The 27,054-nt window shown below is 44.5% G+C and overlaps 1 protein-coding gene across 1 annotated transcript in view; it reads right to left on the bottom strand.

Moving 5' to 3' along the window:
- LOC146068833 (uncharacterized) overlaps positions 1-27,054 on the bottom strand; it is a 152,934-nt gene that overhangs the window by 107,525 nt on the left and 18,355 nt on the right. Inside the window, exons 2-3 of the mRNA XM_083179261.1 lie at positions 22,965-23,084; positions 20,830-20,898 (exon numbers count right to left, since the gene is read on the bottom strand). Of these exons, the coding sequence (XP_083035387.1) occupies positions 20,830-20,898; positions 22,965-23,067 (172 nt within the window). The 5' untranslated portion in view covers positions 23,068-23,084. The remainder of the gene's footprint in view (positions 1-20,829; positions 20,899-22,964; positions 23,085-27,054) is intronic.

The raw sequence follows: 27,054 nt of genomic DNA, 5'->3' as shown, positions 1-27,054 counted from the left end.
TGTGAAAATGAAAAATTTTGAGCCAGAACTGCATTTTTGTGTAAAAAAATGTAATTTTTCATTTGCACAGCCCAGTTGTATCAAAATTGGTGAAACCCCTGGGGGTTTGAAATGTACACTATACCCCTAGATGAATTCCCTGAGGGGTGTAGTTTGCAAAATGGGGTCACTTGTGGGGGGCTTCCACTGTATTGGTGCTTTGGGGGTCTTGCTAATGCGACATAGCACCCACCAAAATTCCACCAGAATCTGAGCTGCAAAATACAAAAATCACTCCTTCCCTTCTGAGTCCTGCCATGCACCCAAATGGTATTTTTTGGTCACATGTGAGGCATTGCCGTACTCGGTAGAAATTGGGGCACAGATTTTGGGGTGCTTTGTCTCCTTCATTCCTTGTGAAAATGAAAAATTTTGAGCCTGAACTGCATTTTTGTGTAAAAAATTTAATTTTTCATTTTCACTGCCCAGTTGTACCACAATTGGTGAAACCCCTGGGGGTTTGAAATGTACATTATACCCCTAGATGAATTCCCAGAGGGGTGTAGTTTGCAAAATGGGGTCACTTGTGGGGGGCTTCCACTGTATTGGTGCTTTGGGGGTCTTGCTAATGCGACATAGCACCCACCAACATTCCACCAGAATCTGAGCTGCAAAATCCAAAAATCACTCCTTCCCTTCTGAGTCCGGCCATGCACCCAAATGGTATTTTTTGGTCACATGTGAGGCATTGCCGTACTCGGGAGAAATTGGGGCACAGATTTTGGGGTGCTTTGTCTCCTTCATTCCTTGTGAAAATGAAAAATTTTGAGCCAGAACTGCATTTTTGTGTAAAAAAATGTAATTTTTCATTTGCACAGCCCAGTTGTATCAAAATTGGTGAAACCCCTGGGGGTTTGAAATGTACACTATACCCCTAGATGAATTCCCTGAGGGGTGTAGTTTGCAAAATGGGGTCACTTGTGGGGGGCTTCCACTGTATTGGTGCTTTGGGGGTCTTGCTAATGCGACATAGCACAAACCAAAATTCCACCAGAATCTGAGCTGCAAAATACAAAAATCACTCCTTCCCTTCTGAGTCCTGCCATGCACCCAAATGGTATTTTTTGGTCACATGTGAGGCATTGCCGTACTCGGGAGAAATTGGGGCACAGATTTTGGGGTGCTTTGTCTCCTTCATTCCTTGTGAAAATGAAAAATTTTGAGCCAGAACTGCATTTTTGTGTAAAAAATTTAATTTTTCATTTTCACTGCCCAGTTGTACCACAATTGGTGAAACCCCGGGGGGTTTGAAATGTACATTATACCCCTAGATGAATTCCCTGAGGGGTGTAGTTTGCAAAATGGGGTCATTTGTGGGGGGCTTCCACTGTATTGGTGCTTCGGGGGTCTTGCTAATGCGACATAGCACCCACCAAAATTCCACCAGAATCTGAGCTGCAAAATACAAAAATTCCCTTCTGAGTCCTGCCATGCACCCAAATGGTATTTTTTGGTCACATGTGAGGCATTGCCATACTCGGGAGAAATTGGTGCACAGATTTTGGGGTGCTTTTTCTCCTTCATACCTTATGAAAATGAAAAATTTTGAGCCAGAACTGCATTTTTGTGTAAGAAAATGTAATTTTTCATTTGCACAGCCCAGTTGTATCAAAATTGGTGAAACCCCTGGGGGTTTGAAATGTACACTATACCCCTAGATGAATTCCCTGAGGGGTGTAGTTTGCAAAATGGGGTCACTTGTGGGGGGCTTCCACTGTATTGGTGCTTTGGGGGTCTTGCTAATGCGACATAGCACCCACCAAAATTCCACCAGAATCTGAGCTGCAAAATACAAAAATCACTCCTTCCCTTCTGAGTCCTGCTATGCACCCAAATGGTATTTTTTGGTCACATGTGAGGCATTGCCGTACTCGGGAGAAATTGGGGCACAGATTTTGGGGTGCTTTGTCTCCTTCATTCCTTGTGAAAATGAAAAATTTTGAGCCTGAACTGCATTTTTGTGTAAAAAATTTAATTTTTCATTTTCACTGCCCAGTTGTACCACAATTGGTGAAACCCCTGGGGGTTTGAAATGTACATTATACCCCTAGATGAATTCCCTGAGGGGTGTAGTTTGCAAAATGGGGTCACTTGTGGGGGGGTTCCTAACTTTTAGCATCTTATGGTGCCTAGAAACCTACATGGTGCCTAAAAAATAATCTCATAAAAAGGAGGCTCCAAAATCAAGTAGGTGCTCCTTCTATTATGAAGCCTGTGGTTTGGTCAACGTGCACACTAGGGCCACATATAGGATATTTATGAAAACAAAATAATTGGGGGAATCAATTTTTAGTCACATTTCTCTAGTAAAATCTACTGTGTTCCTTAGAAAAATGTATTAAAATTGCAAATCTGCAAAAAAATGAAATTTTGAAATTTCACCTACACTTTGTTTTAATTCCTGTGAAACACCTAAAGGGTTAACAAACTTCCAAAATGCTGTTTTGAATACTGTGAGGGGTGCAGTTTTTGAAATGGCATGGGGTGCAGTTTTTGAAATGGCAAGGGGTGTCTCACATACAAGTCCCTCAAAGTCACATCAGAACTGAACTGGTCCCTAAAAAAATCAGTGTTTGAAATTTTCTTGAAAATTTGAGAATTTGCTATTCATATTTTAAGCCTCCTAGTGTCCAAAAAAATTAAAAGGAGGTTGAAATAATGATGGCAACATAAAGTAGACACATGGTCTATGTTAGTTAATAACTATTTTGAGTGGTATGATTATTTGTCTCACAAGCAGAAAATTTAACATTTTGAAAATTGCAAAATTTTCCATTTTTTTACGACATTTTGGTATTTTTCACAAAAAAACACAGACTGTATCGACCCAAATTTACCACTAACTTGAAGTACAATGTGTCACGAGAAAACAATCTCAAAATCACTGGGATAAGTAAAAGCAAAAAAAAGTTATCCCCACTTAAGTGATACCTGTCAGATTTGAAAAAAAGGGCTCTGTCAGGAAGGCAAAAACAGGCTGCGGCGGGAAGGGGTTAACGAGCCCAACCGGAGACAGGGGGTTTAATCCCACCTGTAAGAATTGTAGCAGTCTGGACAATTGAAATACAGCCCTGGGAAACTTCATGGACTCACACCAACGGATATAGGCCCGCCATATCCTATGATAGTGGGCCGATGTGACCCCCTTCCTAGCCTTTAGCATGGTGGGAATAACCGAAGATGGGATTCCCCTCCTTTTTAGCAAATTGGCCTCAACAGCCAGGCCGTTAAATGCAGATGACGTAAGTTTTGGTAACCGAATGGTCCCTGTTGAAGTAGGTCTGGACGCATTGGAAGGCACCAAGCGTCTACTGACAGGAGCTTGAGGTCGGAGTACCACGATCTCCTCGGCCAATCCGGTGCTACTAGAATGACGGTTGTGGCCTCCCTCTTTATCTTTTTGAGGACTCTTGGAAGAAGAGGAAACGGAGGGAAAATGTAGACAAGTCTGTATGGCCACCGAATGGACAAGGCGTCTACTGCCACCGCCGCTGGATCCAGTGACCTGGCGCAATAGAGAGGCAGCTGATGGTTCAGTCTGGAGGCCATCAGATCTATCTGTGGGGTCCCCCACCGGAGGGGGATCTGATGAAACACCTCCGGATGGAGGGCCCACTCCCCTGGGTGGAAATCTTGTCGACTGAGATAGTCCGCCTGCCAATTTTCCACCCCTGGGATGAAAACTGCCAAGAAATCTGTGGAATGAGCCTCTGCCCATTCTAAAATAGGTCGAACCTCTCTCATGGCGGCACGGCTCCTTGTACCCCCTTGCCGATTTACTTAGGCCACTGCTGTCATGTTGTCGGACTGAATCCTTATTGAAGCAGGTCGTGTCCCTGCAACAGGGTGAGTCTGATGGCTCGCAACTCCAGGATGTTTATGGGGAGTTTGGATTCTTGCAGTGACCATCTTCCCTGAAACCTGTGGTTCAGGGCCACTGCTCCCCAGCCTCGGAGGCTGGCATCTGTCGTCACTATGGTCCACGTACAGGGTCTGAAGCTGCGGCCCTGCAACAGATTCGGGGTATGGAGCCACCACCGAAGTGAGGTGCGGGCTTTTTGTGACAGGATGATTCTCTTGTGGATCTGAAGGTGTGATCCCGACCACTGGGATAACAAATTCTCTTGGAACTCCCGTGAGTGGAAGCGGCCGTATGGGAGAGCCTCGAAAGAGGCCACCATCAACCCCAACAGACGGGTACAAAGATGTGCAGAGACTCTGCGTAGAAGCAGGATCTGACGTACTCTCGACTGAAGGGTCCTGATTTTGTCCATCGGAAGGAATACCCTTTCCTGGACTGTGTCCAGTATCAGACCTAGGAACTGAAGTCTTTGAGACGGGTTTAGTTGTGACTTTTTGAAGTTCACTATCCACCCGTTTTGTGTTAGGAAATTGCAGGTCAGAAGGGCGTCTGCCTCTAACTTCTGTTGACATGGAGACTTTAAGAGGAGATCGTCTAAGTAAGGTATGATGGTCACGCCCTGTAGGCAAAGGGCGGTGACCATACAGGCCAGCACCTTCGTAAAAACCCGCGGGGCGGATGAGAGGCCAAAGGGTAAACCTCTGAACTGGTAGTGATTGTCTTGAATGGCGAACCTGAGGAATCTCTGATGTGGTTCCCAAATGGGGATATGCAAGTATGCGTCTTTGATATCCAGGGAAAGAAGATATTCCCCTTTTTCCAAAGATGCTACTACTGAACGAATTGACTCCATTTTGAACTTGTGATAAAACACAAATTCGTTTAGGTTCTTTAAGTTGAGAATAGGACGGACGGAGCCGTCTGGTTTTGGCACGACGAAAATGCTGGAATAATACCCGGTGCCCCGTTGATGAGCTGGAACCGGGATGATTACTTTTGAGAGAATGAGAGACTGAATGGAGCCGCAGAGGGCTGAGGCTGTTTCCACAGAAGAAGGAAGGCCTATTGGGAAGAATAAGGTTGGAGGCGTGGACGTGAACTCCAGTTTGTAACCCTGAGTCACTATCTGGAGTACCCAGGCGTCTTTGCAGTGGGACTTCCAAGTGTCCGCAAACAACAACAGCCTGGCGCCAACCTCGGGATCCCCCAGGTGAGCAGGGAGACCGTCATGCCACCGGTTTCTCAGTGGCCTTTGGGTCTCTAAGAGAGGTAGTGGCGGAGGGTTGTGTTGTTCTAGCCCCACGCCCTCGGCGGCCTCTGTAGGAGGAGAAACCTCCCCTGGACCTGCCTCTAAACCCTGCGTTACCTCGAAAGGAACGAAAAGTGGGAGACACAAATGGCCTTTTTGTAGCCAGAGCAGAAGAAGGAAGGAAAGGCGACTTTCCCCCCGTTGCCTGTGAGATCAGCCTATCTAGGTCTGGACCAAAAAGCATATCACCCGTGAAAGGAAGGCCTTCCACAGCCTTTTTGATCTCTGGCTCGGCCTGCCATGAACGCAGCCAAACAGAGCGTCTGGCCACTACAGCGGAGGCCGAGGCCTTAGCTCCTAAAACTGAAATATCAGAGGCCGCTTCACCTATGTAAGAAGAAGCATCCCTGATGCACTCTGCCAAGGGGAGTAGTTCATCACGCGGAGTGTTTTGTTCTAAACCAGTGACAAGGTCAGAGGCCCATTTTTCCATTGCTCTGGCTACCCAAGCAGATGCCAGAGCAGGGCGGAGCAGAACTCCTACATTTGAATAAATGTTCTTAAGAGAACTATCCAAGCGTCTATCCTGAGACTCTTTTAGGGACACTGCCCCAGGGATAGGGAGTGTAGTTTTCTTGGATAGGCGGGATAGAGACACATCCGGAGTGGGAGGGGTCTCCCATTTTTCTCTTGATACATCTGAGAAGGGGTAAAGGACCTTCAATCTCCTTGACATTTGACATTTTTTGTCAGGAGAACTTCCAGACTTTTAAAAGAGGGTCATCTAACTCCTCTGAGTCTGGGAAAGTTAGGGTCTGTTTTTGAACCCTACCAAAAATAGATACCTGAGGTGGTGCTGAGGTATCGGCAATCTGAAATGTGTCACGGATTTCTCTGATCAGGCCTTTCACTCCCTGTACCTCATCCTCTGGAAGGTCATCCCCAATAGGGTCCTGAGCCAGATCCGGAGGGAATTCCCCCTCTTCTAAGGGGATACAGTTATCAGTGTCGTCTGCCAGGACTATGGCCGGCACTGCTCTTCTCTTCACTGGGGGTGAAGAGGGTCTAGTCTGGGAGTAGGAAGATACAGACTGTTTTAGGGAATCAACTGACTGAATAAGGGATGAAGCCCATAGTGGCTCAGTTGTAGCAAGCTGGGACAGGTGAGAGTGAAAAACTTCCCTGTCCTTTCTGGAAGCCTCCATTTCAGCTGTGAAGTTAGAAAGGAGGGTCTGTAACACATCCCCAGAGTTCTGGGTGGTAGCCTGAGGCCCAGGGGAACTAGGAGTAACAGCAACCTGCACCCTTGCAGAAGTCTGTATGCGTGTATAGCAAGGGCCACAAAGGGAGACACCCTTGATGTGCTGCGTGTACTGCTGCTTGCAGTCTTTGCAAGTGTACACTTTTTGTGCAGCCTTAGAGGAGGTAGCCCTTCCTGCCATATTAAAATCTAGACAGAAGTCCCCCAGAACCAAATACCCCTGTTAATCAACACACACACACAGTCACAGGCGCTCTAAGCACAGGTAAGGCAGAGGCCTGAGAGAGAACAGGGAGAGAGGAGCCAAGCCTTCCCCCCGATTGTGTTGAAACTGGGGATATCCCCCTGACTCACAGTACTGCTGAGGTCCCAGGGGATGCACTGAAGCCCAAACAGGAGCCGGTACACCGGGACTGCAAGGTTGATGCTGCTTTTCAGTAGCGGAGAGATGCTGCGCTCCGTGTAATGGCGTCGTCTGCAGGAGAAGCACGAGGAAAGCCCCGCCCTCCTGACGCGTACGCTTCCCGCGCCGATCTGCTGGGCAGGAACTTGAAGCCAGCCGCGTCAGCGCTGCCGGCAACCATCAATGGCTGCGGCCGACTGACAACTCTCCCCAGCCAAGTGCGCTCTCTTGGCTGGCCCCCTGTTGTTTGTATCCTGGAAGCCGGGGGAACGTAGCCTTGGACCCGGACGCACGCCGCGTGCAGCTGCGGCGGGTCCCCGGAGCGAAAGCTCCGGTGGCTTGGGTAGCAGAGGAAACACTGCGTGCAGTGTCGACTGCTCCCTTCCAGGATTCCTCGTCGCAGGCAGACCGTCCTGTCTGCCTGTCTCTAAGTTAAAAATGTAGAAATAAATAAAATTAAATAAAAAACCTAATCTCCCAAAGGAGACTATTGCCCAGGAGACCGACTCCTCCGGGCACTTTTTTAAGACTGAGGTCTGGGGGGGGATAGAGGGGGGAGGAGCCAGCCACATTCAAATTTTCTTAAAGTGCCGACTCCTCCAGTACACCATGCTATCCCACACGTTATGACTGCAGTGTCCCCTGCTGGCCGAGGGAGAAATATACATTGTAACCTAAATAATCTATCATCAAGCCAAAATACATTCAGTTGGAGACCATTATCTCATTTAATAGGTTGGCATATAAAGAGACTGTACATCAGACAGAGAGAGGCACACCATGAATAGTCCATGATGATGTATAGAGCATATCTATATTTAACCATCTAATGGTAGGTGTACCAATTTTTATCGATGTTATGTGATTATGGTAGCTGTACTCCCGGCTAAAATCAGATACTTACTTGTGTGGACAGGTGTCAAATTACTGGAATAGCTCCACCTTTCCAATACTGAAAAGTTATATATATCCTTCTGGAGTTTTGTAATAGAACTCGCAAGCCCACAAAGGTAATTACGCACCAGTAAGATCAAATAAGGCCTCCTTAAGAGGTGTCCATTACATGCATAGGTCTATAGTAATACGAATGTGTCTATATGTCCACACCTGTCCCCTTGATTATACGCAGATAAAATCTGTGGCAGAAAAGAGAAGACCCTAGCACCAGTACAGATATTAACAGTAAGTGTTCCTAATTTGGAAAACCTGAATCAATAGAATTGTGTACCTCAATAGAAGGGAGATTAGACTCCCAATGAGCAACTAACTACTCAAGAAATTTAGACCAATAGGTTGAGACCATTAAGTTGCCATGTCCTAAAAACAGTACATTATCTCCACCAGGTGCAGCAGAGCTTATAAAGGATCTTTTGTTATTAAACATCTAGTTGGAGACTCACCCCATTTGAAAGTGTTGTGGGAATTGTTTCAAAGTCATTTGGTATGTTACCTAAATTTGTTAAAACAGTCCTCCATCAGCCTCCGTAGGAATTGTTCTTTTCTTCACCTGTTCTTCTGTGTACTTATTAACTTTTTACCAATTGAAAAGTTGATTTACCCAGATGACTACGCCAATCAGTGTTATAATCATAATTGTAAAGTCCTTGGATTGTTTTATTATTGGTAAAATGAAAAAATGTATGAATTGTGAATATGTAATTTTAAAGTTTATATTCTTATGTTTGTAGAAAACCCCTGATGAAGTCCTTGATAGGACGAAATGCGTTGGGAACGTTTGTTTGCTAATTTGAAATACACTATTGAAGTTTTTTATCGTCTGGAAAACCACCAATACGAAGTGGAATAAGAGACTTTTTAATAAATGTTTATAAATTTTGGACTTTACTTTGATTTACTCTGATTTACTTTGGAATCAAGTAAAGGCTATTATAGAACCAATCACTGAAGGTTCAACAAGGGAGCCAACTTACAACTGGAAATGGAAAGTTCGCAAAGGCAAAGATTTTGCATTATTCACGCAGAGTTCAGTAATTGTTTTACTTCTCGGTACCATTTTGCTTACTCCATAGTAATGTCCCATGACAATATGCTGCCAGATATAAAATTTATATGGAACTTGGTCAATACTAGACAGACCGATATAAATGTGTAATATACTATTTTGAATGTTTTCAGAGTCGCCCACTGCATTTCCTGTTCACTATATATAGCCGTAAGTTACTTCCATAAACGGCATCTTTATTGCGATGTTTGCTTTGAGATGCGCGCTCCCGCGGTATCTCATTGCACAGTACAAAAAGTATGTGATGCACATACTTTTTGTACTGTCTTTTTTTTTTTTATTTAACTTTTTATTGAAGTCACATATCAAAAATAAACAATGTAACATTGCAAGCGTTTCTTATGACTTTGATTTTTCTGTTTTATGGGGAAATGGTACAGAACAGATAAAGGGGTGGGGAGGGAGGGGGGTTACGGTTACAGTTCCATATTGTAAAAACATAGTGCGGAAGTACAATAATACAATATAGTGTTCGGAGTTAGAAAGTACATACACTGTTTAACCCCTTCCCGACATTTGACGTACATTTACGTCATGGTCGGGATGTACTTCCCGACACATGACGTAAATGTACGTCATGACTTCAAAGTGTCACCGCGTCTAGAGACGCGGTGACAGAGGGACGATGTCTGCTGTCCCTGACAGCAGACATCTTCCCTCATTGCCCAGGGGGGGCAGCGATGCCCCCCGCCATGGGCGATCGCTGCGATTGGCTGTTCAAACGTGAACAGCCAAAAGCAGCGTTTACTGTGTGATGTGTAAAATTTAGACTCTGCTGCCCCCTAGTGTCCAAAAAAAATAAAAGAAAGTTGAAATAATGATGTAATAATAAAGTTTAGATATGGTCTATGTTAGTTATTAACTATTTTGAGTGGTATGAGTGGTATGATTATTTGTCTCACAAGCAGAAAATTTAACATTTTGCAAATAGCAAAATGTTCAATTTTTTTACGACATTTTGGTATTTTTCACAAAAAAAAAAAAACTGTATCGACCAAAATTTACCACTAATTTAAAGTACAATGTGTCACGAGAAAACAACTCAAAATCACTGGGATAAGTAAAAGCAAAAAAAAGTTATCCCCACTTAAGTGATACATGTCAGATTTGAAAAAAAGGGCTCTGTCAGGAAGGCAAAAACATGCTGCGTAGGTAAGGGGTTAACTTCTACAATGCTAGTTCTGGTTATATTCCATCCAAGTCTGCCATAATCTAGTTGCGGAAGATGTTGTCGATGAGTTAAAAGATGTGCCCGCTAATTCAAATTCAAAGTGAGATTGTACTGCTTCTTCTATCTCTTCAAGGCTAGGTATGTTAGTTGTCCTCCAGTTGCGGGCTAGAAGACGTTTAGTTGAGGCCAATATATGACTAACTACATACTTCTCGGAGTATGAGGCTATGTCTGGGAGGACGTGAAACAGTGCAACCTTCGGCCGTGGGTCGATAGGGTAATGTAGTATATTGGAAACTAATCGGAATACTCTCCTCCAAAGGTCAGTTACTAGAGGGCAAGACCAAAATATGTGGTATATTGATCCCACTCCGCCACAATTGCGCCAGCATGAACGTGGGTTCGAAGCGCTTATTTTGTGGAGAAGGGCGGGGGTCATATACATCCTATGTAGTAGTTTAAAAAATTGTTCTATATGGGATACACACTTAGACATTTTAAAGCACATCTGAAAGATGGACTGCCACTCCTCTTCTGACATAGTCAAGCCCATATCTGTTTCCCCTTTAATTTGAGATGAGAGTTTTGAATAATGTTGAGGTGTGACTAGAGAGGTGTACCATCTTGATATTGCACCTTTACTGTTTGTCCTATGGAGTAGAACCCCTGTTGTATTAGGTATTGGCTTCAGGGCCTGAGAGGGTGGGGAGACAGCCTGTAGCCAGTGTCGCACCTGTTAATATTTATAAAACTCTTTCCAGGGTATGGAATATTTTTCTTGAATTTGGGTAAAGGAAAGTATTGTTCCTGAGTCTGTTATATCATTCAGTGTGAGTATATTATTAGCTGTCCACAGGTCAAGGGACAAGTCTGGGATCAGGCGTGCCAGTCCTCTCAGTGACAGTTCTAGCGTGGGTTGCCTCCCTCCTAGCATGCGGGACCTCAGCGTATTCCATGTTTTACATACCGCCTGAACTACTATAGAAGGTTGGGTAAATTGTTTTACCTCTGATGGAGGTAGCCATAGTAAATCCATGAGGGGGAATTGAGATACTAGACCTCTTTCCACTATAACCCAAGGTTTAGGTTTATCAGTTATCATCCATGCCCCTATAGAGGATAGCAACGAGGCCCTTTGGTACGCTTGGAGGTCTGGGTACGCCAGACCTCCATAGGATTTGGGTTGAGTCATTATCCTCCTTGCTAGCCTTGGTTTTTTGCCTTTCCAGATGTATGATGCAAATAGTTTGTTGAATTTAGCTAGTAGGGAGTCTGGCAGTAATATGGGAATTGTTCTAAATAGATATAGCAGTTTTGGGAGCAGCATCATTTTTAGCGCCGCTATGCGGCCCATCCATGATACGTGTTGCATCATCCATTCCTGTGTTAATTTTTTAAGATTAGCTAGCAGGGGGAGATAATTACATGAAAGAATGTTTTGTGCTTTTGCCGGGACTTGTATGCCCAGGTATTTGATGCTATTTTCCTGCCATGCGTATGAATATTTGGATTTAAGTTGGTCTAGCAAAGTAGGGGTGAAGTGGATCGGGAGAGCTTCCGTTTTGGAGCAGTTTAGTTTATAAAAGGAAACTGATGCATATACTTGTAGGACTTTGTGTAGGTCTCGTAAGGAGGTACTAGGATTTGTAATAGCCAACAACACATCGTCCGCAAATAGGCATATTTTCTGCGAGTGACCAAACAATGAGAGGCCTGTTATTGTAGTTAAGGAAACTGATGCATATACTTGTAGGACTTTGTGTAGGTCTCGTAAGGAGGTACTAGGATTTGTAATAGCCAACAACACATCGTCCGCAAATAGGCATATTTTCTGCGAGTGACCAAACAATGAGAGGCCTGTTATTGTAGTTGTGGTCCTAATAGTTTCGGCCAGTGGTTCAATTGCTAAGGTAAACATCAGGGGGGAAAGGGGGCAGCCCTGGCGCGTGCCATTGGATATAGCAAATGCCGCAGAGAGCATTCCGTTTATGAAGACTTTAGCCGATGGGTTCGAGTATAAGGCTAATATTGATGATAGGGCTCTATCCTTAATACCAAATTTAATCAGCACCGCCCGCAAATAGCCCCAGTGCAAGCGGTCAAACGCCTTCTCCGCATCCAGCGAGAGCAGGAGCAGCGGCTCAGGGGACACGGAGAAGGCGTCTAGGACATCAATCAGTCTTCTAGTGTTATCCGATGCTTGGCGGCCACCCACAAACCCCACCTGGTCGTGACAGATGAGGGATGGGAGCAGCGGCGCAAGTCTGTTGGCAATGAGCTTTGCGTATATTTTCACATCAGTGTTTAGAAGTGCAATGGGTCGAAAGTTGGCAAGGTGAGAGGGATTCTTCCCCGGTTTGGGGAATGCGATTATTCGCGCTTCTAACATTTCTGTTGGAAAGGACCCTGTTGCGGAAGCCTCCTCATATACTTGTTGCATTGGACGGGAAAGTAAATTTTTGAAGATTTTGTAAAATTTATTGGTGTAGCTGTCGGGGCCTGGTGCCTTTTCTAGTGGGAGGTCCGATATGGCTTTCTCAATTTCATCTATCGACCAGGGGCTCTCCAAGGAAACGAGAGTGGCCTGTTCCAGGGAGGGTAGAGAGATCTTTTTTAAAAATGAGGCTATACCTTCCGTCGTGGGTTGGGGGGTTTCAGGGTCTTTTTTTAAATTGTATAGTGATGAATAATACTCAGCGAAGGCATTCGCAATTTCGGATGGATCCGTGACTTTCGTGCCTTTCAAATTTACCACTCCCTTTACTCTCTCCTGTGCTACTTTGCCCCTAAGTTTTCGTGCTAATAGCTTACCGGCTTTATCACCTTGGACATAGAATTTTTGTTTCAATCTGAAGAGGTTTTTGTGCACCTCTTGCAGGGTAAGCACGTTCCATTCCTCCCTAGTTTTAAGTAAATCTTTATATATTGATTTGTCAGTGGGGGAGAGTTTAAGTTTGGATTCTAATTCAGCTAAGCGGGTTTCTACATCTTTCATCAATTTATTTTGTTTGGTGCGGTGTCTAGCTGCTGCTTGTATAATTGACCCTCTGATCACGGCTTTCAGGGTACACCAGAAGTTAAAGGTATTTGTGTCGGTTGGATCATTTCTATCTAGAAATAGCTGCAGGTTTTTTTGTATAGCTTCTTTGACGTTTGGGATGTCTAGAAGGTAGTTGCCCAGGCGCCACTGTCTCGAGCCAGGATGGTAATGGTTCATGTCCCACCTAAGTGTCAAGGCAGAGTGATCAGACCAGGGTATAGAGATTATACTAGCTTTTTTGATCTGCTGGAGTGTCCATTTATCTGAGAGGGCTAGGTCAATTCTGGAATAAGAATTATGTACCGGGGAGTAGAAGGTGTAGTCTCTGCATGAGGGGTTCTTTGCCCTCCAGATATCATATAGAGCATATTCACTTAGTATCTTTCTAAATTGGTTAGATTTGTCTTTAGGGGTGGGTTTGGTTAGGGTTCGAAGTGGTTAAACACATGGTTAAAATCACCTAGGAGCAATAGACTTCCCGAGCAATTAGCCTGTAGTACTGTGCAGAATTTTCGTATGAAGGGAATCTGTTTGGAATTGGGAACATATACATTCGCTATCGTGACTTGTTTATTTTCCAATTTACCATTCAGAATCAGGTAGCGACCCTCTGAGTCTGTTGTTTGTTTCTCTAATACGAATTTGCAGGCTGAGGATAGTAAGATCGCTACTCCTGCTTTTTTCTTAGGGCCATTGGAGGTGTAGGTAGTGGGGAATTTAAAGTTAGTGAACTGAGGCGCGGAGGAAGCCATAAAATGAGTTTCCTGGACCGCCACCACGTGTGCTTTCACCTTAGCAAAATGATGCAGTGCTAGTTTCCTTTTGTTCGGTGAGTTAAGACCCTTAACATTTAAAGATAAGACATTAACCATTTTTTTGTTGGATTTGATGTATGCTATCAGCTAGCTTGTGGTCTATTTGTCTGTGTAGAGTCGAGGAGGTGGGCCAATCGATGGAATATAGTAAGGACCGTACCTTTTGGTTAGGTGGGGGGAAAAAACAGGGGTAATACGGGGGGGTTTGAGAGTACCAAGTAGGTACTGCTAGACAAGGCCACCTTAGGGGGTGGCACATTTAGGAGGCGTGGAGAGAGTATGCGCCTCTGTCATTCTCTGGTTGTTTAGATTGTGTTGGATAAGATTAGTGCAAATTGGTTTTCTCAGAAACTTAGACAGCTTTAGTATAACGTACTAACTATAAAACATTAGTATAACATTCTTATAACAATAATATTCCTGGGTAACTTTCCTGGGTAGCTTTCCAGGTATCGCCATTAACTAGGAGCACATCAAAAGGAAACATAAAGAAGAGATATCTGCACCGTCAGCCCACCCCTTTCCATTACTAATCAAACGTGGGATGTGGCAGTCGGGATATATCCCCGCATGCTCGTCGGGTGCAGGCCAACTGCGCAGATACCTTACATATCTCTTAGGTGTAAACTACCAAACTTTCAGCATTTAAACGTGACTAAATTCAAAGGATATACTGTGCATAGAAGTGCTCTCGGTTCATTTCGCCGTAAGCCAGTCATTATTTAGTCTGGGGGGTTTTGAAGTTGCTGCTGCGATGCCATCTAGGTTCCATTTGACGAGAAGTTTTATGCCATCTTCTGGTGTCGTCACTACATCTGTAGAGCCGTTGCGCCGTATTATCAGGTTGGTGGGGAATCCCCACCTGTATTGAATCTCGGCGTTTTGCAGAGCTCTGGTCACTGGCAGAAAGGTGCGTCTGTGGGCTATGGTAGCAGCCGATAGGTCGCCAAAGATTTGGAGGGGGCCCAGTATCGGTGATGCCAGGTCCTTGGATCTCGTAGCCCGCAGTATTTTTTCTTTGATATGGTAAAAGTGGAAGCGCATGATAGTGTCCCTTGTCGCATCTTGCGGGGCCGATCTGGGTTTAGGGAGTCTATGTATGCGGTCCAATAGTAAATCTTGGCTACTTGCTTCTGGTAGTAACTGTTTGAATATTTTCGTTACATAATCTTCTAGCTCTAGATTGGACACCGATTCCGGTATTCCTCTTACTTTGACGTTATTTCGTCTTGATCGGTCCTCAAGTTCCCCTACTTTATTCCGTAAGGATGCCACTTCAGCTTGTAGCTCGTCGTGTGAGGTGAGTAGGTCATTATGAGAGCCGACTATTTCCTCACATTTGGTCTCCAGATGGTCCGTTCTTTGCCCGATATCATTGATTGACTGCTGGCAAGTCTGCAGAGCTGTTTTAAATTCTGCCGAAATGTCTGTCTTAAAGGAGGCAAGGAGTTGCTTCATTAGGCCCACCGTCAGGGGGGCATCATCTCCCATGTCCGAGACGTCTGTCTGTGAGTGTTGTTTAGGATCAAATGGGGTTGAAAGAGCCGAGAGTTGCTTTTGGTTTGCCGCCGCAGGTGGGGCTGACAGTCTTGTGGTCGTCGGGGAGGCTTGAGCCTTGAAGAAACTCACTTGTGAGGTGCTAGGAGTTTCTTTTTGGCGTTTAGCTGGCATACTAAGCTTTGGGGATCGCCCGAAATAGGTCCTAATGTGGTAGTCGTTCTGTGCACAATCTTTGTTTTACATAATGACAGAGGCCAACTTGTATAATTACTTCATGGTGATATTTTGATCAGCGTGTCTCAGAGAAAGTCTTGTGTGTATATTAACTGGAGCAGCAGAGTCCAACGGCACCGATGTGGTTGTCGTTCCTTCGTACCCTGATAGTGTTATTGTGCGACGGGCAGATTGCTTTGAGCCGTGAAGATGTGACACCGGAGGCTAGAGCTCCTCACTGGGGATGTTCGATCACAGGTATTTGTTATTCACCCTTCTTGTCCCTAAAGATAATTCTGGAGATGTAATTAATTATTTGGGTCACTAGAGGGGGCTCCAGGATAGTTGTCAACAGAGTTGCAGCCAAAAATTAACACTGAGGGAAGGTGGCTGATTCGCTGCTATGTAGCTTTTGTCCAAGGCTATATAGACAAGCAGTTTGATGTGGTGTGTCACAGTGTATTAGATCGGCAGAGTGAGCCCCAGCCTCAGATATCAATTAGTTTCAGTGAGGAAAGAGATTGCATAGGTGAATGAATGAATAGTCTCTAGGGTCCAAACGGACCGTGGGGCCCAACTGGGATATCCCAGGGGCTGTGTTATGTTCACTCACTTGTAGATGCGTTTCCCAGGCTGCAGATTTGCTTTCAGTCCTCCAGAAGCTTTATGTAAGGCTGGGGGTGAATTACAATTCAGTGCCCCACTTAAGATGGCCGCCGGCTTTCAGCTGGGGGAATCTGGTCCGGAATGGGAGATCAGAGCTGCTGGTACCAACAGCACATACTCCCCGGGAGCCCCCTTCGTAGTGGTGTAGCAGCTGGGGGAAGCCTCCCTGCCTGTACTGGGGTCCCCCATCACGGGGCCTAGCTCCGGGGACTCCCAAGATGGCCGCCGCGTGTATCGTGCAGGGGGATCCAGAAGTCTTTTCCGCCTCCCGGGGGCCCGGTGTTAGTGCCCAGGCTTAGTTGAGAGGGGGGCAGGCAGTGCGCTTTCCGGTGGGCTCTCTCTGTTGGAACGCCGCGGTTTACTGACGTCGCGCTGCGCACGTCCTCCGGGGGGGCGTTGAAAATCGAGGCCGCGGCTTGGCCGGGGTGAAGGCCGCAACCCGCAAGGAGGGATCTCTCCCCCCCTCGGCTCCGCAGCAACACTCACCGCCGTCCGGACAGGTCTCCGGGGGTTGGTGCGTCCGCACTTTCGTTTCTGGAAAGTCTGGGGAGGTGGTGGGTAGTTAGATGTAGCTGTATGCCGCAGCCTTTTTGTACTGTCTTTTTATCGCATCGCATTGCATGCACATGGCATGCACAACGCATGCGATGCAATGCTATTTTAGCACAAAATGCATGCTGGATTCGGCAAGTGTATGGGCACCTTTAGGACTAAGATCCATAGCATCTTATTATCACTGTTAATTTGTTTTTAATATATATATATATATATATATGGCAATAATTTTTGCAGAAACATCAGCAGCCCGGGAGCGATCTAGCCGGACGGTCGCCATGGTTACATGTCAACTATGACCAGGAGTCCCGGCGGTGACGTGCGTCTCAGCCCACGGATACCCGCCCGAAACGGAAGACGCACTGAGCGAGGCTGGGACGCTGTTTAGTATGACAGTTTTCTTTTGTACACCTTGAAGAAGGGGTATCCAATCCCCAAAACGTCGGACACCTTATAATTAATCACTATTTAACTTGTGGAGTGCCGCTGATTGCCTTTGCGAACATTCCCTATACATACATGCCATGGGGCACCCACGGAAGCTGTCCATCTACAGGAGTGCCAGGCTGAACACAGTGACCACCATTGGCATGAACGAAAAATGGGGTTTAAGAGAAAAAATGTGGTCAGATCCGGGAGCCGACCACCGAGAGGTGTATGCCAGGCGGCACACCATGGGCATGAGGAGCATATCAGGGCCTTCCGCTGGATGGATTTGGATGAGAACATCAGAGAAGGATGGCAAATGGTCTATTGGAGTGACCAGGACCTCTGAACGATGTTACGTTGGTGTACGCCGGGCAGAGCTTTGACCTGGGGAGCATGTTCTGGGCCTTCTACAGTAGGTTTCAACACCAATGTCACAGACTGCTGATAAAAGGTTTAGAATACCTAACTACGTAAGTGCTTAAGAATTTTATTCAGAAAGTTATAGATACAGAAAAAAGGCAAGGGCATTGCACCCAAAGAAAACATTAAAAAAAGGATTGCTGCTCAGACAAAGACTGGGGATAATGACTACAAGCAAAACCCCTATCAACAAAAATTACACTAGGCAGCCACCTCCTGGATCTGTTAGAAGAGCTGTTAAGCTTAAAACAAGAGGAAAAAGTTGAGGTAATGTCAACCAAACCTGAGCATCGCTGAACACCTCAACCAGTACTATATAAAGCCATTTCTAAAGACCAGTAAGTGGAAGATTGCCAGTACCTTCTTCATCACAAATGACACGACCATAGAACATTGCAGGGCAAATGAGATGATGAATGTCCACTGTTGGGATCAATGTTGCAGTATCTGTCAATACCCTTTAGTCAAGGAAATATGGAGTGGCAGGCAAAAACAAGAGTCGTTTTGTGACTGTTTTGGGGATGTGTGTTATCAACCGACTGCTAGCCCATACACAGAACTCAGATCAGTTGTGGTAACTATTCTGTGTGACTGTAGGCTAATACTCAGGAGTTCAATGTCTGCCCGATAGGCATTGATGCTGTGAATGTGTCTGCAGTTGTAGACAACTGTGAAGGGTCCAGTGGTTGTAACACTGGTATATGTGGCACATCCACGGAGGAAAAAATAGTGTGCATCACATAGAGGTACAGCCTGGATTCCATCTAAACTATGTTTTCAAGGAAAACCGCACCAACTCCAATTACTCCTGTTATGGACCCTCTATACCACCACTGAGCTGGTTAGGTGGTGATTCACTACCAGGTTACTCTATCAGCAAGCATCAAATAGAAACTATCAATTCCAATTTTGCAATATACCTTTAACATGTTAATATAACAGATATGCTTCTTACTACCATAGTGGTAAGTCACTCAAGCATTTTGAAACAATGAACAGTCTGTTCAGAACAAGCCACACCTCAAAAACTGTACTGAATATGTGCTTATTATCCCAAGTCTCCTTCATAAACTGGGTTTCTGCCTAGTTGCCTTCAGCAAGTCCATGATATTTTTAAACTGCTCTCCGAACCTCCTCAATATGAGCCAGACCACGATACATCAGTTAGCTCTGAACCTCTCCAGCTATAAGTCAGAACATTCAGCTCGTAAAAAAAACATGATCCACGGTTTCTCTCATGGCCTGAGTATTTGGAGATGGTTCAGGTATACTAAAGGTGGCCATACATCTACAGATTGATTGTCAGATTTGTGATCTTTCCCATTAGTTCAACTCTGCTCCATACTGCCAGCCAGTTATGTGTAAAGCTGTGTACACAAGGTCATTTATCGCTGGCGATATTGTCGCTGGCAATATTACCAGCGATTGGAGTGTGCACCGGCGATAAATCGCTGGGGGCGAGTTCCCATTTTCAGCCCCCTAATGGTCGCTGGTCGGAGGAGCATGCTCCTCTGACCAGAGACTTCCCCTGCCTCTTCTACCGTCAGTGTGTTTTTTCATCAGCGACCAGAAACCATCTCTGGTCGCTGATGAAAACGGGACACTGAGCAATATGAGTGCTGCGCAATATATGGTACTTGTGAGTTATCTGGGCGCCCGATTTCTAAATCGGGTCGGATCGGGCGCATCGCATCGCATGCGACCATCGGATGCGATGCGATGCGATGCGATGCGATGACCCGATTTTTCCATAGGAATCAATGTTAAAATGGACTGAGTCCATTTTAACATGGAATTCAATGGGAAAAAGGGGTCCTTTTCATACCCCTACTATCCAAGTGGGCATGGAGTTGGATATAAACCTGTGGCGAGCGTAGCGAGCCACCGAGCCCGAAGCGTGGCGAGCGTAGCGAGCCCCGTGAGGGGACACAGAATACCGTCCCCTCGCGGGGCTCGCTTCGCTCGCCACGCTTCGGGCTCGGTGGCTCGCTACGCTCGCCACAGGTTTATATCCAACTCCATGCCCACTTGGATAGTAGGGGTATGAAAAGGACCCCTTTTTCCCATTGAATTCCATGTTAAAATGGACTCCGTCCATTTTAACATTGATTCCTATGGAAAAATCGGGTCATCGCATCCGATGGTCGCATGCGATGCGATGCGATGCGATATCGCATCGCATCTGATTGTATGCCTTAACTTAAGGCATACAATCAAAAAATCGGGCGCCCAGATAACTCATAAGTACCCAATATATTGCTAGCGATCATATTGCTCTGTGTTTACGAACCTTAACCTGAGAATTGCTGATTGATTACAGCACCTGAGTGAGACATGCTCAGCTCTCACTGATTGAAGCCCATGTGAGAGTAGAGTTCCTTGTGCTTCCTATAAAAGGTAGTCTCTGGCAGATAGACACTGCCAGAGCATAGGTTCACTAACCTGCTCCAGCTATTGAAGAGCAGGTTCCGCTATCTGGATATTGGATACATTAGTGGAATTCTTCTATGTACCCCAGAGGAAGTAGGTGACATAATAATCTGTATACTGTATGCTACACAACATCGCCCTTAGACAAGAAAGTTCGGACCTTGGGGCCATAGAGGAATACAGCAATGACACATATTTTACATCACCATCTCGGGATGTCGTGAATACGCAAAGGGGTTATGAAGTTTGTGAAAGGATAATATGCCAGTACTCAGAACAATATTTTTATATAAACCCATATTTTAATAATCCCAAATGTCTACAAAAATATATTCACTCACATTCGTTGGTTACTTAAAAAAAAATGAAAGCAGATACAATTTGCAGAACAAAATGTAATATTCACAAAAAAAATAATAATAATTTTCAGTCAACAACCACCTGACAGAATAATGGCCATGAGGGGAGTGTTGAGAGCTGTGGTTGGTGGGGTGGTAGTTTAGCTGATAGTAGTGAAAGTGATAGGAGCAGCCAATGATTCTCTTTGGGCTATATGGTCTCAATATTCTTTTTGTGCAATTATTCAGAATTGTGCTGTAGTGCTGCTACGCTGTGCAGTTTGAACTTATCTACATCTTACAGAAGGAATCCAGAGATTGTGACAGAGTCATATGTGAACTATTACATGACAATATTGCAGAATTGTATATGCCTGCTAAACTATGGTCTGATTTTTGCTTTTCTAGCACTCACCATCATCCTCATCATTAACACCAGCAGCTTCAATGTGTCGTCTTTTGGAAGTTGCCTTTTTCCCACTTGCTAATGAAAGAAATAAAAATAAAAATATCATCCCTAACTGTTGATTCCTTTGCTTTCACAAAATTAGCAGAAAACTGAATTTAAAAGAAATGTAAAACATATGCAAATGTGAGTTCTACTGGTATAATTTGTCATGCTCGGCATGAATCGGCAAGAGCGAAAAACGGCCACAAAAATGGCCGAAAACGGCTGAAACTTTGCCATAACCACGTGAATTTGCGGCAAATTCGACTATTCATGCAGTTTTGCCAATGCTGGATTTCTCGGCCAGGTGAACAATCGGTTTGAGGATTGAATAGGGCGGGTCTACTTCATACAGTGAAAAGTGCTGATTTTTCATGTGGAGAAAAAGCTTGGCAGCTTCAGCCAAATGATACACCATAGTCATTCCCACCCTGTTCTAAACTAATTCAACACATGAATATACATACATGTGTGTATGGTCGATCTGTGCTAACCAGTGTTCTCTGGTTAGAACACTGGCGATTTGACTAGGTCTTGATTACACGTAGTCAAGATCTGAGCTGGCGTTTCCCAGGAATCGACACTACTATGGGGTGTACAACGAAGCGGTCTGTGCTTAATTTCTAAACAGATTGCTTCGAAAAAGGGCTATAATTGCCCCATGTATGCTCCAGACTCTTGTGGATCAAAAAACATATTCTACTCACTGCTCCCCTGACCCTCCATCCGCTTCCTACTCCTATACAGCAACAACAAAACAAACTGTCTAACCTGTCTTTAGCTTCACAAAAGAGTGAGATCAGTGCACAACTGATGCCAAAATCAGAGGGTTTTGGCCTGCATTCAGGTTGGATCACATATGCTAATCTACTCGCCACAATGCAATGCAAGAGGAGGTGCACACCACTTTCTTGCAAAAGTTCATCTGCTACTGCAGCCTGAGTAAGTCTGACCTTACTCAAGCTTACAGTTGCAGGGGACCTTGCTCAACCAAGTAAAACTGTACTGCAGATGCGGTACTTGGCCTAACCACACCAGGAAAACAAATGCTGAACACCTCCACCCCACACTGTGAACACTTCTGCCTGTCAATAAGGCAGAGGTATTCGTATTACAGCGGATGCAATTGCAGGACCAGTCCTACACATTTGCAGAAAGGGTCCTGTGCTTGAGCAGTTTCCCAATTATTGGTAAACTGCAAGTTGGATCAATATGCGATCCAACCTAGGCAAGAACCTTATATTATGAAACTCACTTTGACATTTGCTAGATTTTCGCAGGTTTTCTCACCAGAAAACCTACAAAATGTCACATGCAAGTAAGGTCAGCACATTGAAACTCCATGCTTATTAAATGATGAAGATTCTCACACAAAACTCTCATCGTAATTTGGCGAGCGCAAACAATAGTAATAAAAAAAACAGACCCTATTACATTTCTCCCTTTTCTTTTGTACTATAAAAGTAGGAGGCCAATTACCATGTAGAGTACAAATGATCCCACCAATAGTATGCCTACTCCTTTAACCCCTTCAGTGGTGTTTTTTTTATTAGGAGCGCTCCCCACTGGGCGAGTTCTTACTGGGGAGCGCTCCCTAAAATAAAACCCCACCACTGTGTCCCTGGGTCCGGACGGCGGCGCTGATCTGTGTAATAGCTGCTGCCCGGTCCTGCCCCCGGAAGCCTGGCTATGTTTGGCGTGACGTTACACGATCACGCCGCACACAGCAGGGGGGTGGGAGGCCGGGCAACAGGAGCCGGGCAGCCGCTTGAAGCTGAGTGCAACGCTGATCTCAGCGCTCGGCCCAGGAGCGCAGGCAGTGGCACTCCCGAGAATTTTCCAGGTTGCCAGTCTGCGCACTGGAGCAAACCCCAGAAAATTCTCAGGAGTACCAGGGAAGGGGTTAAATATGTATTAGTGTTGTGTAGTATGCATACACCAGTTCAACAATTATTTTGATATAAAAGAAGTCATCAGTTTGGCAGCACTATGACAAAGTTAAATTAAACTACAGTAAGGGCAGTCTTGGATTTTGTCTTTTGACTGTACGTGCCTATGATGAAACTTCTTTGCCCAGTGCTTACATGTTTAGCAGTCTATACCTGTGGGTGTCAGATGAAGGTTGCTGAAATTCTCAGGAGCTTTTTGTGCAATCTCCATTTTACGATCCATGACAGCAAAGACCTTATTCCCAGGCTGGGCCATCCTTGGCACAACTGGACCTTAAATTTTGTGGGAAGAAAAAGATAACTCTTTTTTTGGGGGCACTGCTTTTAATGTTAATGAAAAAAGATTAATTTTACGTATACTGATGGGACAAGTGGGTATCAAAACAATAGAATAACATCAGTCAGTTCAAGCCCAACCCCCCTTCCCCCACAACTGGACCTTATTAGAGGTGTGTAGTAGAGGTAGCGGTCATTTTACATCCTCTATGGGTGCACACAATCAACTAACTTGCCTAATCAGACCACCCATACTGCAAGGGCACCTTATTTATATATATATATATATATATATATATATATATATATATATATATATATATATATATACACATACAATTAGCAATTATTTCTACTGTGGCTAGGAAACCTAGGAAGACTAGCAGCTCAGCTAGCAACATTAGACCCAGACTTAAGGGCCTGTTACTTTTTTGGAAGAAAAGCAAAAAAATGAAATTACAATAAAAAAATAAAAAAAATAAGCAGCAACTAAATGAGCACCTGAGCAAAACCATGTGCACTGCAGTTGGGGGAATGTAACATGTGCAGAGACAGATTTTGGGTGGTGTGTGTCCACGCTGAAATCTAAATTTCAGTGTAATGATAAAACTGTTAACCATTTGTTTTCTACATGCAAAAGCAGACAGTAAGTACCATGCACAGAAAAACAACGAACTGTATTTGCTCCCCTTGCAATTCAGCATGATGTGTTCCAGATAAAAAGTTAAATGCACCCCCAATCATCCAATCCTTGATCCAATTATCCAATCCTTCAACCAATCATCCAATTATCCAATCCTTCAACCAATCATCCAATCCTTCAACCAATCATCCAATCCTTCATCCAATCATCTTCAACGCTCTTCAATAAGTATTGTATGTTGTTGACTTTTCTCTATCAAAATCTACAGTTAATCATTTTGCCATCATTCATATCCTGTACCGCAGTATCTTTATTAAAAAAGGTTGCTTCACTCCCTTGTCGTTCATGTAACAGCCCTACATCAAAGCACCCAGTCTCCGTTACACTCCAGCTGGTGCTTCACGAAACGTGACACCGGTGTTTCTAATTACTATGGACGTCTGAAAAGTGTCTGGGAACCTTTTTCTGAGTTCCTACTTCCTTTCTATACTACTCCTTATACTTTCTAGTGTGCTATAACTTTCCAATTTAGATTAGACTACTATTAATAATATTGTGCTCTTATCTATATGGTAATTAATATTACTAAAGTGGAGGTGCAAATTAAATATATTTGCACCTCCACTTTAGTAATATTAATTACCACATAGATAAGAGCACGGTATTATTAATAGTAGTCTAAGCTAAATTGGAAAGTTATAGCACACTAGAAAGTATAAGTAGTAGTATAGAAAGGAAGTAGGAACTCAGAAAAAGGTTCCCAGCTTCCGTGAGTTAAGGAGGGGGATCAAGCCAGCAAATAGTGATCCCCCACTCCTCCACCACACCACCAATGTAGTAGCAACATTCAGGAGAATCTGTAAATGCCAGGATCGGCATAGTAATCAGACTGAAAGCCGCAAAGCAGGCTGGGTAGTCCGGCCCCCAATAAACTAATGGTTCAAACACTAAGATTTTTAAAAAGATTAAAAGACTAGCAAATAGAAGTCTGGTTAGGAACTAAGATAGGGAATTGGCATTAATAATTTGAATTACCTTTAACCCAGACCAATTAAATCATTACAGGAAATGATGTCATGATATGGCCCTATATATACCAGAGCCAGGTAATGGCTAGTTCACTTTCACTGAAACTTATACCAGTATACACCTCAAGAGGGGTAAGTCTTTCAGCTACATTGCTAAATTGTCCATTTTTGGTGCATCAAACTTTGCTTCCGTTAGATAATGCTCTTAGGAGTTAATTACCTGAAAAATTTGTTTGTGACTTATTCTATTGGGAAATATGTTTATACAGGTTGAGTATCCCGTATCCAAAATGCTCGGGACCAGGAGAATTTTGGATAACGGATTATTCCGTATTTCGGAATATTTTAATATTTCAATGATGTATTTTGAAGTATCTTGCATTTATGCTGTATAAACACATAATATACACACAAATATATTTTATTACCACATAAAATACACACAAACATATTTTAATTGTTCAAAAAACAAGGTTTCAAAACGTGAAACAAAATGTGTGTACTATCTCAGCACTGAATTTGAATGCCAAGCAATCATTGTCTTGCACATATATAGTGCCAGTTACATATCATGTCCCCAGTGATGCTGTTACATATGTCCCCAGTGAGTTTTCAGCAAAAAAAATTTTTTTTTTCACTTTCTGGAATGTCCGTATTTCGGAATAATTCGGATAACGGATATTCGGATACGGGATACTCGACCTGTATATATATATATATATATATAACAATATATATATATAGGTGGCGGAGTCAGCCTGGCACTCGTCCTTCAGGGATCAGCTGCCGTTGGTGCCTTCCTGGAGGGATAGGTAGGTGACGACTGGAGACAGAGGCGGCACTCAGCGGACTTGGTGATAGAAAACTTTATGTAGAAAATGGAAACTCCAACGTATCGGAGCAAATGTGCTCCTTTTTCAAGGTGTACAAATTTAAAAGTGAAAAACTCTTACCTTAAATACCCCACCGCCAGTGTAATGAGGTCCCGTGTTCGGGGCCGGAGCAGGCGTCTGACGTAGCTTCCGGCTGAGCGCGCTGTACAGGCGCACGGCCGCATCTTGTGTTGCTAGGATACCTATCCATTTGGGACTGCATCCAGCCCCACTTGAGCCAGGGCACCTCCAAATACGTTGTACTATCTTTCTACCCTTCAAGGAAGTGCTCTTTGCAACACACAAAAGCACATTTCATTTTACCACCAACTGGACACCATTGCATTTACGATGCAGCACTGCACCAGAACGGACACCCCCGGGATCCCATCCAGCACACCAGTGCCAGAGGATCAACCAGGATGTAGCTACATGCAACTACAGAGAGGCAGCACCTTCACCTACACAGACAAAGAGGTGGAGAGAGTGCTTTTCAAGTACAATATATCGTTAATGGAAGGGCACCTGGGCCCCGAGGACATCTACAAACAATTATATAAACTCAAGCGCAGGGAGATGGATTTTCTCCTACACGGGGTATCCCTGTCCGAGTACTATCGGGAGCGCCTCATACCAAGGGGCTTCCGGGTAAGGAACGTGCCCACCATAGGGCGGCACAGCCAAGACTTTTGCAGGAAATGGACAAGCATCTTAAACAAGTGCAGCCTGGACCTGCTAGTACTCGTGATAGAGGAGTCTGGGAAAGAACTCAATAAAACCAGAGACAGCATCACACAGTACGAGGCGGAACATCTCGATTCTCTGTCTTCCGATACCTCCCAAGACTGGCTGACTAAATTAAAACAACAATGTGACGGCTACCGCAACGATTTAATTAAGTTTAAACGCAATAAACTACAAACGGTAAAAGAAGATTATGAACATAATCAAGTATACCGATGGCTGAATGGGGGTAGAAGGCAACGCCCACATCGCTCCAAACCAGCACAAGGGTGGCGGAGGCGCAGGGAGGCACGAGTGGGAACACACGTATCTTCCAACAGTGACACAGATCCAGCTAACCTGGATTCAGAAGGAGCGGCCATGATGAGGGACAACCCTTTGGGGAACTCCAAAGCACAATCCAAAAAGTCATAGGGGAGGCCAGAACCAGAGGATTCACAAAAAGGAATCCCCCACAAGATCCCTAGTATACAATTTATCCCAGAGGCACTTAACGGACACAGAATCCATCGTCCTGGAAAAAGGGTTGTCCTTCGTGCCCACAACCAGCCACAATGAACTTAATTGGAAGATCGAATTGCATCGGTTCTCCAGAAAGCTTCGTCTTGGAGAGTTCTTTCAGGGTAAACCTGACCTTCGTATAACACTGGAACACCAAGACTTTATAAATAAAAAATCCA

This window comes from Crinia signifera, chromosome 1 (genome assembly GCF_055691185.1).
Source record: "Crinia signifera chromosome 1, ASM5569118v1, whole genome shotgun sequence".
In the NCBI taxonomy this organism is placed as follows: domain Eukaryota; kingdom Metazoa; phylum Chordata; class Amphibia; order Anura; family Myobatrachidae; genus Crinia; species Crinia signifera.
The sequence above is the reverse complement of the archived record's forward strand: the minus strand, read 5'-3'. Positions and strand labels throughout refer to the sequence as shown.